The sequence below is a fragment of the Neovison vison genome, chromosome 10 (genome assembly GCF_020171115.1).
Source record: "Neovison vison isolate M4711 chromosome 10, ASM_NN_V1, whole genome shotgun sequence".
Taxonomy (NCBI): Eukaryota; Metazoa; Chordata; class Mammalia; order Carnivora; family Mustelidae; genus Neogale; species Neogale vison.
In genome coordinates, this window is record NC_058100.1 from 37,492,182 (window position 1) to 37,504,589 (window position 12,408).

General features: G+C 40.7%; 1 protein-coding gene across 4 annotated transcripts in view; it reads right to left on the reverse strand.

The window, feature by feature from the left end:
- RGS7 (regulator of G protein signaling 7) overlaps positions 1-12,408 on the reverse strand; it is a 503,370-nt gene that overhangs the window by 35,932 nt on the left and 455,030 nt on the right. For all 4 annotated transcript variants that reach the window (XM_044267012.1, XM_044267013.1, XM_044267014.1 and 1 more), the window contains one exon: positions 517-591. In XM_044267012.1, the coding sequence (XP_044122947.1) occupies positions 517-591 (75 nt within the window). The remainder of the gene's footprint in view (positions 1-516; positions 592-12,408) is intronic.

Below are 12,408 nucleotides of genomic sequence, written 5' to 3' on the forward strand. Positions count from 1 at the left end.
CACACACCAAATGGACATTCAACAATTATCTTATGGTTGTGTTACAAAATTCCACTGTCAAAAGGGGATCCTCATACAAATCCTATAGTTATATGTCTTTATCATGGCCCTTCTCTGCTCATAATTTTCTCTAAAAATACCCTTCTCTCATCCACATCACTTTTTCTCAGATAATCTCCGTCTGCGTTTCCTCATCCTCTGGGCTCTGAAAGAGAAGCCTTTCTCTGCTGATGGTCCTTCCCTCCAACGGAGAGAAGATGCGCCCTCAGCATCTTTGCCCCCATCACAGTGACCTGCGTGCGTCTGCTGGAGAACCATGATGGGAGACTTCCTCAGGACAGACGGACGGGCAAAAGACCAGGGCTTGAGTTCCCAGATTTTCTTCTAGCCAAGGAACAAGGAAAAGCAAGGAAGATGCTAGAGATACTCCATGAAGTGGGCAAAAGGTTTTCATGACTGATGTCCTCCAAACAGTACAACCCACACCAAGATCAGCTCAGCCAACGTGAGTATTACCTTCCGTGTTTTGTGTGGGTTTCTCATTCTGGATGACTTCTTGATGTCCACTTCAGTGGTATTTACACATCCGGGCTGGAAATGAAAAACAGAGAGACAAAGGAATCTTTGAGAGTAAGTTTTTGATCCGTGCGTTAACGACTTGCCGTCCACGTCCCTGGTAAGTCTTTCCGCAGGCCCATTAAAAACATTCATTATACTCTCACTCCTTGCAAAAAAGGACTTCAGATAACATTCTCAAATAACATCCAGAAACAAAAGAAATGCATGGGCTTCGCCCATGAAAGTGGATGTTGACATTAGTAGTTACTAAGCCAACAGACTCAGAGCAAAGGTGTCCAAAGATTAAGTGGATGATAGCCCAGCTGGTACCCACACACAGCCCTGCTCAGATGCCCCTCTGTGTGAGGTGGCACTGCTAATGAACGGCTGTTTGCTTCCCAAGTTGGGAAACTTACCCTCCATTGACCTAACTCAAATCCCAGAATGAATATATTTTTTTTTACAACGATTTGTGAAATCAGGGTACTAGAAATATTAGTAATATAGATAAATATTAATAATAATAATTAATAACATTATAATTAGTTAACAGTTAATAATTAACAACAGTATTAATAATAATAATAATAGAATGGGAGTGTGGGCAGCCTGCTACTGGTTCTCTGACGACCTCAAGAGGATCATTTTGCCGGATTTATTGTTCTGTTGCACAGAAAGAGAGAGCGGTAAAGCTTCCTTTGTATTTGGAGGAGGGGGGGAAGGAGGAAGAAGAGAGCAAGGGCAGGTAGGGGTGAGAAGGGGAGGAAAAAGAGCAGGGAGGAGGGAGAGGGAGGGGAGAGAGATGACAAATCAGGAAAAAGAAGAAAGGGGCGGGGGGGTGGGAGGTTGGGGTACCAGGTGGTGGGTATTATAGAGGGCACAGCTTGCATGGAGCACTGGGTGTGGTGAAAAAATAATGAATACTGTTTTTCTGAAAATAAATAAATTGGAAAAAAAAAATAATAGCTCTAATAGAAGCACTGTTATCAAGGGTGAGAATAATAAATGAAGCACAGTAATACAAATTAAAAAAAAAAAAAGAAGAAAGGAGTGTCAGGAATACAGGAGACCTTCTATCTAGAAAGGTCCTCAGATATCACTTAGTCTCTAGAAGTGACCGGAAGTAAGTGGTTATATAGAGACTGTGTTTCGCCAGCTTTCAAGTCCTGGTACCGGATATAGGGATCTCGGGTACGAGTCAAAGGTATTATGTTGTACAGCTCTGCTCAGTTTCTCTATTTCCCCCACAGACGGCAAGATCATGAAAACGTCAGATACACTTGAAAGTGACTCCAGAGAAACTGTGAATGTGGAAAAAGATTTCTTCATCCTTGGGATGTTGTGGGATGGGGAGGGTAAAAAGGCAGCGCTGCTGTGATTCCAGAAATAAGCTGTTCTCTACCCTCACTGGCAGGCAAGGGCACGGACTCTGCTATAATGAGGATGTGGGGCATTTTCTTAAGACTGTCCTGACAGTACAGCCACTGGGACAGAATTCCACTATAATAGTGTACGGGATGAGCAAGTAGGCAAGGAAAGCCTTTTCTCTTGATTTTTCTCCTTATGTATGTTGCATATGAACTATATATACCACAAACACAGAAATACACACACACACACACACACACACACACACACACACTCTGCACTAAAATCTTAAATAAATGACAAATTTGGTTGTGTATCTAGATGGAAACAGCTGGTTTAGCACCATGGTCTGCTTGGCCGTGTGGGAGAAAGGGCACCCGCATGGGTGGGCTGGATTTACTGACACGGAGCCTCTCACTTTAGCTACCCCAGCATCAGACTGATGACGATCTGATGTTCCAATTTGATTTTTCTATGGCTGGTTATGGCCTGAGTATTTTTTAAAAGACCCCCAGTGATTCTGTTATGCAGCCAGGATTCACAATCATTGATCGAGATGTAGCAAAGTCATGTTTTGAAAATATTAAAGCAGTATTCAAGTGTCTTCATTTCCTTTTAGATTTCCATTTCCGTGCTACCTTCCACCTGTAAGCCTCAGTCCACGAGGAAGGTGAAGCACCGAAATTCTTTAAGCTCTTACCGATTCATCAAGAGCGGAGTGTGCCAAGACAGACCACAGGGATCTTCTTTATGTTAAGAGGGGGAATAAGGAGGATGTGATTTGGAGCAAAGGGAAGGCACGTCCTACCATGAGCTGGAGAAGAGACCATTTATTATTTATTGAAAAATATTTATTTCTGCATCTAATTGTCAGACTTTGTGATAAATGGTGAAATACAAGGACGGATGTATTATCTCCTAATGTAAGGAGGATACTACAATGCGCATCAGCACCATGTGGGAGCGCAGGACCGGAGAGAAGCTGGCGTGGGCGTGAGGCAACAGAACGTCTCCTACACCCCTTGTTATGGCCATCCTCTTGGTTCTCACCAACATGGCAGATAAATATATATATTTTTAGTATTTGAGCAAATTTGATCCCTATAAGAGCATGTGGTCTTTGGTTATTTTAAAAAGGCAGTCATCCTTTTAAGGCATATATAACTTGTACCACTAGCTGGCACCAGATTCACGCAAAATGTGATGCCTAACTTGGTTTTATGCACTCCTAAACACAGCTTCCCAATGAGATATAAATAACATAATCACTACCGAGTAAGCACTCCATAAAGAATGTTCAAATATGTACTGCTGGCCAGGTATAATACGAAGTTCACAGTATCATTCAATTTAAGGAATAATAATGAAGTAATATTTACACTGGCCTGGAAAAGAATCATAACTTATTTTGAGCGATCCAAAGGTATATTTATTCAACAGAATTCAGCTATGCTGTGACAGTACTACAACATTACTTATTAAAAAGTAGAATTTAATGCCTTGGAATCCATTCCTGAAGTAGCAAAAGGATCACATTATTGAGAAATATTACTGCCATAGCGTTCATGTCAGTGTCTTAATGAGTTGCAAAACAGAGCTGAAATTTTGGTTTCATCGCTGATTTTACTTAAAAGAATCTGAGTACCACTCAGTTCCTGTCATGGCAAAATGCCATTATTAGTTGTGGCAGAAGGCACACTGTCCTCAGGAAAACAAGGAAGACTTAAGGACTCTTCAGTGAAGAGCAGCGTGAAGACAATCACGGAAAACCACTTTCTTTAATTCAGTCCCAGTACCTGAAGTGAAATTGGGCAAAACCATGTCCTCAATGACAAATGAATGGAGATTTAAGAATGAGGTGGCAAACAGAACTGATAATAAGAGAGATCCATAGTCCTGGAAATTAGGAAAAAAGATACGATTCTGGGAAAAAGTGAGGTTCTGAATATTGAATTGAAATATTTTGAATAGTTATTGGCTCAAATGTGATTCAGTTACTGGGGAAGATTTGCCATTTTGTAACACAGAACAAGTTTTAAAAGTTCAATTCGTCACGTATTGTACCACAGTGAAAACGATTCCTCACTCTTACATAAAGTGATTACAGGTTCTAGAGTGTTCTACTTCAGGATATATTTTTTTTTTAAACATCGAATTGAAGCTTTTATTTCGGTTTTTGGGTCAGTAGGGCTTACTAAATGCTGTATGTGAAGGAGGTTGTTTAAGGTAACTACTCTGGAATTCCTTCCATTCAATCTCCTCTATAATATTTACTCGTTTGATTACTACTCAGTCTTATTTGTGCAACACAGGTTCTGGATTATATAGTTACACTTCGGTATAGGCTGTGAACAAATTCTGGGAGTCCACGGAGAGAATGAAGGCTCCAGCAGCAGAGGGGAGGGAAATATACCACGATGACTTGGAGCTGTGGACACTGGTCAGGGTAATGAGCTAAGGGAAGTCTACCACGGTCACGGTAAGGTAAGCCTACAGAGAAGTGGAGTTCCTAAGGGAAGTGACTTGATATGATTTATATTTTTAAATAAAAATTAACAAAAATTAACTCCAGACAGATCACAGACCTACATGTGAAATGCTAGCCTATAACCTCCCTAGAAGATAAGCATAGGTGAAAATCTAGGTGGCCTGAGTTTGGTGGTCATTTTTTATATTCAACAACAAAAGCACAGTCCATGTGAGAAATCACTGGTAAGCCAGACTTCACTAAAATGAAAAACTTCTGTTCCATGAAAGATAAGCCAGACTGGGAAACACTTGCAAAGGGTATGTCCAATGAAGACAAGCATATGAATATACAAAGAACTCTAAAAACTCAACAATGAGAAAATGAGCAACCCAATTAAAAAATGGGCAAACTGTCTGAACAGACACCTCACTGAAGAAGATACACACATGGCAAACGGGTGTATGAAAAGATGGTACACATCTTGTGTCATTAGGGAATTGCAAACTAAAGCAAAATTTAAATACCACTACACACTTACTACAAGAGCCAGGATCCAGAGTCCTGACAACATCAGATGCACCAGGGCCAGCGCTCTCATTCCTTGCTGGTGGGAATGCAAATCGGTATAGCCTTGTAGTGGAGCCCCTAATAGGTTTTTTTTTTTCTTTCTTTTTTTGACTGATTGAGTCTTTGGTGAACTAGCAACCAACCTGTTCAAAGAGGCACTCATTTCAAAGACTGCTATCTCAAAGCAATGCCTCTTTAGCTACACCACTGGAGAAAGAGCCAGGCTGCCTCCCACCTGTGCTTTCTTTGTTTTAGAGAGCTTGGTTGATCTCAACAACCGATCATCTTGGCTACTTGTTTTTGTTTTATTTTTTGCTCTTCCTCTTTCACTGCTTTAAATCCCTGCTCTTATGTTTCAAATTCACCAGTAAAGAGTGCACCTATGAAGCCTTGGGCCCTCACCTGGACCCTAGTAAAAGCAGTACCCCAGGCCTGTGTCTTCCCCTCTCCCCTCAACCTCATTAGGTGGCCCCAGATGTGCTATGTAATTAACAGGTTATGTAAGTGGTAAACCTTTATTTAAGTCTCCTGATAGCTGTCATGGAGGGGCATGGAGGGGCAACTTGCAGGAACAATAAGAACCATGGGTTGATCTAACCACAACACTGGTTATTGACAGGCTGAGACCAGCACAAAACCAGCCATTCTGGAAGCTATTTTGCAGTTTTTTACAAAACTAAACCTCCTTTTCCACTGATCCAACAACTGTGCTCCCTGGTATTTATCCAGAAGAGCTCAGAAAGTATGTCCTCACAAAAACCTGCACACGGATCTTCACTGCAGCTTTATTCAAAATTGCCGAAACCTGACATAGGCAGTAGGTGAAGGGATAAACGAGGTGTGGCATGGAACACAACGGAACAGTGTTTGGAGCTAAAAAGAAATAAGCAATTAAACCATGAAAAGACATGGAGGGATTGTAAATGCATATTGTGAAGTGAAAGAAACCAGTCTGAAAAGGCTACACTGTAGGATTCTAACTATAACATTCCGGCAAAGGCAAAACTATGGAGACAGTAAAAAGATCAGTGGTTTCCAGGGGTGAGAGAGAGGGATAGATGACTTAGGCAGAGCACAGAAAATTTTTAGGGCAATGAAACTACTCCGCATGATACTATAATGGTGGATACGTGTCATCATACAATTGTTTAGAGCCATAGAATGTTCAACACCAAAAGTGAACCCTAGTGTAAACTGTGGCCTCCAGGAGACCATGATGGGTCTGTGCAGATTTACTTATTACAACAAAGGTACCACTGTAGTGAAAGATGCATTTTGAGGCTAGAATCAATAAAACTTGCTGATGGGTTGGATCAAGGAGCACAGTGAGGGAAGGAGAGTCAACGATGACTCCTAGTTACCGGCAACTGGACGAGGTGGTACCATTTATCAAGATGAGGAGAGAAACCAATGTAAGCACAGAGAGAAATCAAGGATGGCTCCTGGATTGCATTTACATACAATTTGAGTATTTTTACTGATTTCTCCAACTAGAATAGAGCTCTTTATGCAGTCACTGTCAAGAGTCATGACTCAGAAGGTTTCAACATTAGTGCCTGTGCAATAATCTGGCCCATCCTTTTGTATCTTTGATCTTTGGCATCACCACTGGCAATAAGAGCCTATCACTGAATATGTAAAATTCATATCTGATGGTCAGTCACAGAGCCTGGTGGAGCGCCAGCACATTCCTCAGAGCCTCTACTCTGCTTCTCCAAACTCTTCTCCCGTGCATTCTACCAGACTCAACTAATCTCTTCTGATTGACATCAGACCACTTCCACTTAACATCTAGGAACTGTATGTTCATCCTTCCATGATAGTCACTTTTTGTAGACTGGTAGCTGCCACAAAGGCCCACGTATACTCAGACTGTCACAGTTCCCACCAGGCTACGGAGAGGCTCGAACTAAGTTTGCTATGGCTCCTTTGTCATCACTGGCATTACTCATGTTTCATGTGCAGCCTTTAAATACTTAAAATATTTCCAGCTAGAGTTGCTTCAGAATTTTAAAAAAAATCACTGGGTAGAGGTTGAATAAAATATGAGCTCCTTCAGGAAGTGACAAGGGTCTGAGGCAGGTGTGCGTGAACCCTGCTTTTCTGTTACACTTGGGCCTGCCATTCACACAAGTGGTTGATCTCCTTCCTTTTCTGTTTTTGTTTTGTTTTGTTTTTTCTTTATAAATGCTGGTTGCAATTTGAGGACATGCAAAGATTTTTCAATTGGGGGATAAAAGAGACCGCTCTGAGATTGAAAACACACACTCCAACTTGCTGTACACTGGGGAGCTTTGGGTTGGCGTTCAGGGCACTTTCATAACCTTCAGTGAAGTGGCATTTCAGTTGGCATTATCTTGCTCTCCTTCTGGGATCTCATTCATGGGAAGGTGAGTAGTGACAAAATTTTGGGATTCCTGGTCCATAAACTTCATATTATTAAGTGCCTTAAAACTTTTGACTTTAACTCTTAAAGTGTTTGTTGAATGTAGGCATGAACGTAAACTAGCTCTCTGATGGCAATGGAAATTGCCCTAGCATGAAAGTTAAGAGCTACAAGGTAGGAAAACAGATCAGTTAACTGAACTGGTGAAGGCAGTTTTGTAGATATTACTGTTGTTAGTACTGGTGATTTAATGGCATGCTGTAACCAGTTTAGAGATTCAAATAAAATTCCTAATAATATAAACAACTCACAGTAAGTTCAAAATGCTTATAATAATCGTTAACACAAATCACAGTGGGGCACATAGAAAATAACAAGTTCATGAAAATCAGTGGACATTGGAAGTGGCCTTGAATTCAATAGCTTGTAAGGCTCTGAAGCCATATATTCCCAAATGGAAAAGAGGCTTACTTCCCTCTCCAGGCGAGACACACAGAGAAAGGCTATCTGTACCACACACCTCAGCTCAGCAAGACCTCTATAAAGAAGATGAATTTCAAAGACACGCTCTGTTGCATTAAACTTGATTTCCAAAAGTAGCAAAAGATAAGCATTTTATTTATCTAGTGGTGTCAGAAAAGAGAAGTTCACATAAAATTATTTCCCAGATTACATATTTATCACTCAGTACCGAAACTCAATTTCATTCTCACCATTAGAAAAAAGGATCTTTTAAAATAATTCCCACATACCCCGACATTCTTACACAATTATACCTGAAATAACACAATCTTTTCTTGTTGATTCAAGGTCATTTTTGAGAATGACACTGTGCCATCTTTAAGACAGCAATGCCTATGAGGCCAGATGGTCCTAACTTAATGATTTTCAACTTTTTCTCATTTTATGCCATTTTTTTAAATGCCTCTGCCTTCTGCCTATCAATAGTCAGTTTTGCTGGTCTCAATGTCCTTGTCCCCAGTACCACCCCATCATCCTCTAATCTGTTACTTGGGTTCTGACAGGGGTCAGGAAACCAGACAAATACTTCCTGCAAAAACATGGTGTCTAACATTTTAGCAAATGAACCAGTCAAAGCACCTGAGTTAGAGTGCGGGTATTTTCACAATTTCTTTGGGTAAAACTTGAAGAGTTTATTCCTGGCTAAATTTTGGATATGTGGGGAAGGAAGTATAAGAATGGTGACAATGGAAATGTAAACAAGTTCTCATGCTATCTTCTGAAAAACTTATAGGACATCAGTATTTTACAAGCTAACTGAATGGGTCAGCGTAGATGACAGGAAACATCTGTCTGGAGTTCTGAGACAGGGGACCGCACAGGGAGGGGGAGCCTGTGGTTCATTCTGTGCTCTCAGGGGCAGGAGGAAAACCTCAGCGCAGTGGGAGCCTGGGCAGCACGCTACAGAAGCGCCTGCCCCAAATCCTGCGAGTGAACAATCGTGGACCTGCTCTGTCCCAGCCTCCCGTGGGGAAAGTGGCCCAGACGCGGCTCTAGTTTTAGTTCAACTGCCGGGAAAGGGCACTGGCCGGCCCGGAGCTCCTCTCGCTGCCCCCACCCATCACTCGTTGCCTCTGCAGCAAAGGCCGCCACCGTCCAGGATGTTCACCCCGTGACCCGGGAGTCGTCATGGCACCTCGCTTTCCCTTACTTCCCACGTTTCATTTAACAGCAAATCTTGTGCCCTTTACCTCCAAATACATCCTGAATTTATCTGCTCCCCCTTGTGCCACCAACCTGGTCTAAGCTGCCATTATCTCCTACCTGGACGGTCTCGGCGGCCTTCTCATTTGTCCTCATCAACCCTTTCTGGCTTTCTCAACTCGACTCCCAGGCTGCAATCTGCGCAGCAGTCACACTGACCTTTAGAGACTAGAGCCACGTCATTATGCTCTTCAGACCTCTGCACACGTCTCCTCACATTTCAGATACGAGGCAAACCCTCTGTCATGTCCTCAAGGTGCTACATACATAGCCTCTGCCTTTCCAACCCCACTTGGTACCTCTGTGCCTCTGCTCACGTCACTCCAGCCTCACTGGCCTTCTTCCTGCTCCTCCCATGAATCGGTTTCTTCCCTTTGGACTGGCTGCTGCTACTTTCCCCAGTATTCCATTCTGGTCTAAGAGAGGCCTTACTGGACTACTTGGCCTCCAACCCCTCCCAATCATATCACCCTGGGTTTGTTTTGTTTTTAATTTATAGCACTTGCCTCTACCTGGAATGTTCTTGTACATTATATTTGTTTATTTTTTCTCTACCAAAAAGTAAGCTCCTCAAATATAAGGACTTTGTCTGTCTTGTTTAATATCATCACCAGAGACTGAATTTTTCTGTTACGTAGTAGGTGCTTAATGGATATTGAATGAATAAATAAACAAATGAATGAAAGAAACCATAGATTATACGTAACAGTTATTTCTGAACATTACTCTTGTTAAAAATACAACATGAGTTTTATTTACTGTGTTTTGGTATATTGTGCATGTGTGCTTGAGAATATTGGTACCTATAACTTAACTTCCAGACCAACTGGTCATCAACTATCATTATTATCATACATTAACTGAACAGGAAACAGTCTAATTCTTCAGTTAGACTTAAAAGAAATATTTCTGGTACAACAAAATTTAGCTCAAATATTTTTTTTTCACTTGAAATGTAAGTAGTCCATTGCTTAAATGAGTATATATGGCTAATAATTTATTACTTCCAGATTTTACAGGGGTTGAGTACTTAAAGAGCAGGAGGACACTGGGAACTTATGAAGACTCAGTTTCAGAGAAGGCAGTATGAGTAAGCTCCCCTGCCCCTGCATTTATAATTTTGTTTCAGACTATCTCCATTTTGACCTACAAACATTCAAAGACAAATAAAGGCTGTGCTTCTCTGCATTTTGCCCACCTGGATGTTTAAGCCACACCAGAGTTAAGATAAAACAACTGAACTATAGGACACAATAGTATATGTCATGAATCAGTTTTTGGTTTTTAAAAGCATGTGGGTTTTTAACAATATAAAGTCATTCAAATGATGAATGGCTGATATCCAATGGCCTACTACAGATGAAGGGCTGATATCCAAGATCTATAAAGAATAGAACAGACACTTCTCCAAAGAAGACATACAAATGGCTAACAGGCAAGTGAAAAAATGTTCATCATCATTAGCCATCAGGGAGATTCAAATCAAAACCACATTGGGATATCACCTTACACGAGTTAGAATGGCCAAAATCAACAAGATAGTAAAGAACAAGTGTTGGAGAGGATGTGGAGAAAGGGGAACCCTCTTACACTGTTGGTGGGAATGCAAGTTGGTACAGCCACTTTGGAAAACAGTGTGGAGACTCCTTAAGAAATTAAAAATAGAACTACCCTATCACCCTGTAATTGCACTACTGGGTATTTACCCCAAAGACAGAGATGTAGTGAAAAGAAGGGCCATCTGTACCCCAATGTTCATAGCAGCAATGGCAACATTCGCCAAACTGTGGAAAGAACCAAGATGCACTTCAATGGGCAAATGGGTAAAGAAGATATGGTCCATATACACAATGGAGTATTATTCCTCCATCAGAAAGGGTGAATACCCAACTTCTGTGTCAACATGGATGGGACTGGAAGAGATTATGCTGAGTAAAATAAGTCAAGCAGAGAGTCAATTTTCACATGCTTTCACTTAACTTACTTGTGGAGCATAAGGAAGAACACGGAGGACATTGGGAGATGGGGAGGAGAAGTGAGTTGGGGGAAATTGGACAGGGAAACACCATGAGAGACTGTGAACACTGAGAAACAAATTGAGGGTTTTGGAGGGGTGGGGGGTTGGGTGAGCCTACTGGTAGGTATTAAGAAGGGCTCATATTGCATGGAGCACTGAGTACGGTGCATAAACAATGAATCTTGGAACACTGAAAAAACAATAAAAATAATAAAAATAAAGTCATTCAATCCATGTACATGGGGTGTCTTTCCATTGGTTTATGTCTTAATTTTTTCATCAATATTTTGTAGTTTTCTATATCAAGTCTTCCACTTCATTATTTAAGTTCATTCCTAAGTATGTTGTTCTTTTTGTGTGTCCTGTTATAAATGGACTTGTTTTCCTAATTTCCTTTTAAGATAGTTTGTGGTTAGAGATTGGAATCCTTGTACACTGTTGATAAGAATGCAAAATGGTGCTGCCATTACGGAAAACAGTATGGACGTTCCTCTAAAAAATAAAAATGGAACTACCAAAAGATCCAGTAATCCCACTTCCAGGTATTTAACTAAAACAACTGAAATCAGAATCTCAAAGAGATACTGGCGCTCTCATTTTAACTGCAATGCTACTCATAGTGGTTAAGATGTGGAAACAATCTAAATGTCCCTGGCAACGGAAAGATAAATAAACTGGGTAGATACATACAAAAGATTACTGTTCAGCTTTTAAGAAAGAAAGAAAAAAAAAGAAAGAGAAAATCCTGCAATGTGTGACAACAGGGATGAACCTTGAGGTCATTAGGCTAAGTTAAATCAGCCTGACAACTTAGAAGAAATGGATAAATTCTTAGAAATATACAATATTCCAATACTGAATCAGGAAGAAATAGAAAATCTGAACAAACCATTTACAAGCAACAAAACTGAATTGGTAATCAAAACCTACCAAAGAATAAAAGTCCAGGACTTTTGGACTGGATGGATTCACAGGTAAATTCTACCAGACATTTAAATAAGAATTAATACCAATTCTCCTCAAACTATCCAAAAAATTGAAAAGGAAGGAAAACTTCCAAATGCATTCTATGAGGCCATGATACCAAACCACACAAAGACATCACAAAAAAATCTACAGGCCAATAACCCTGATGAACATAGATGCAAAAATCCTCAACAAAACATTAGCAACCACATACAACTATACATTAAAAAAATTATTCATCATGATCAGGTGGGATTTATTCTTGAGATGTCAGGATAGCATCAATGTCCCACACCACACACACCACATTAATAGAATGTTACTGTCACACACCACATTAACAGAACATAA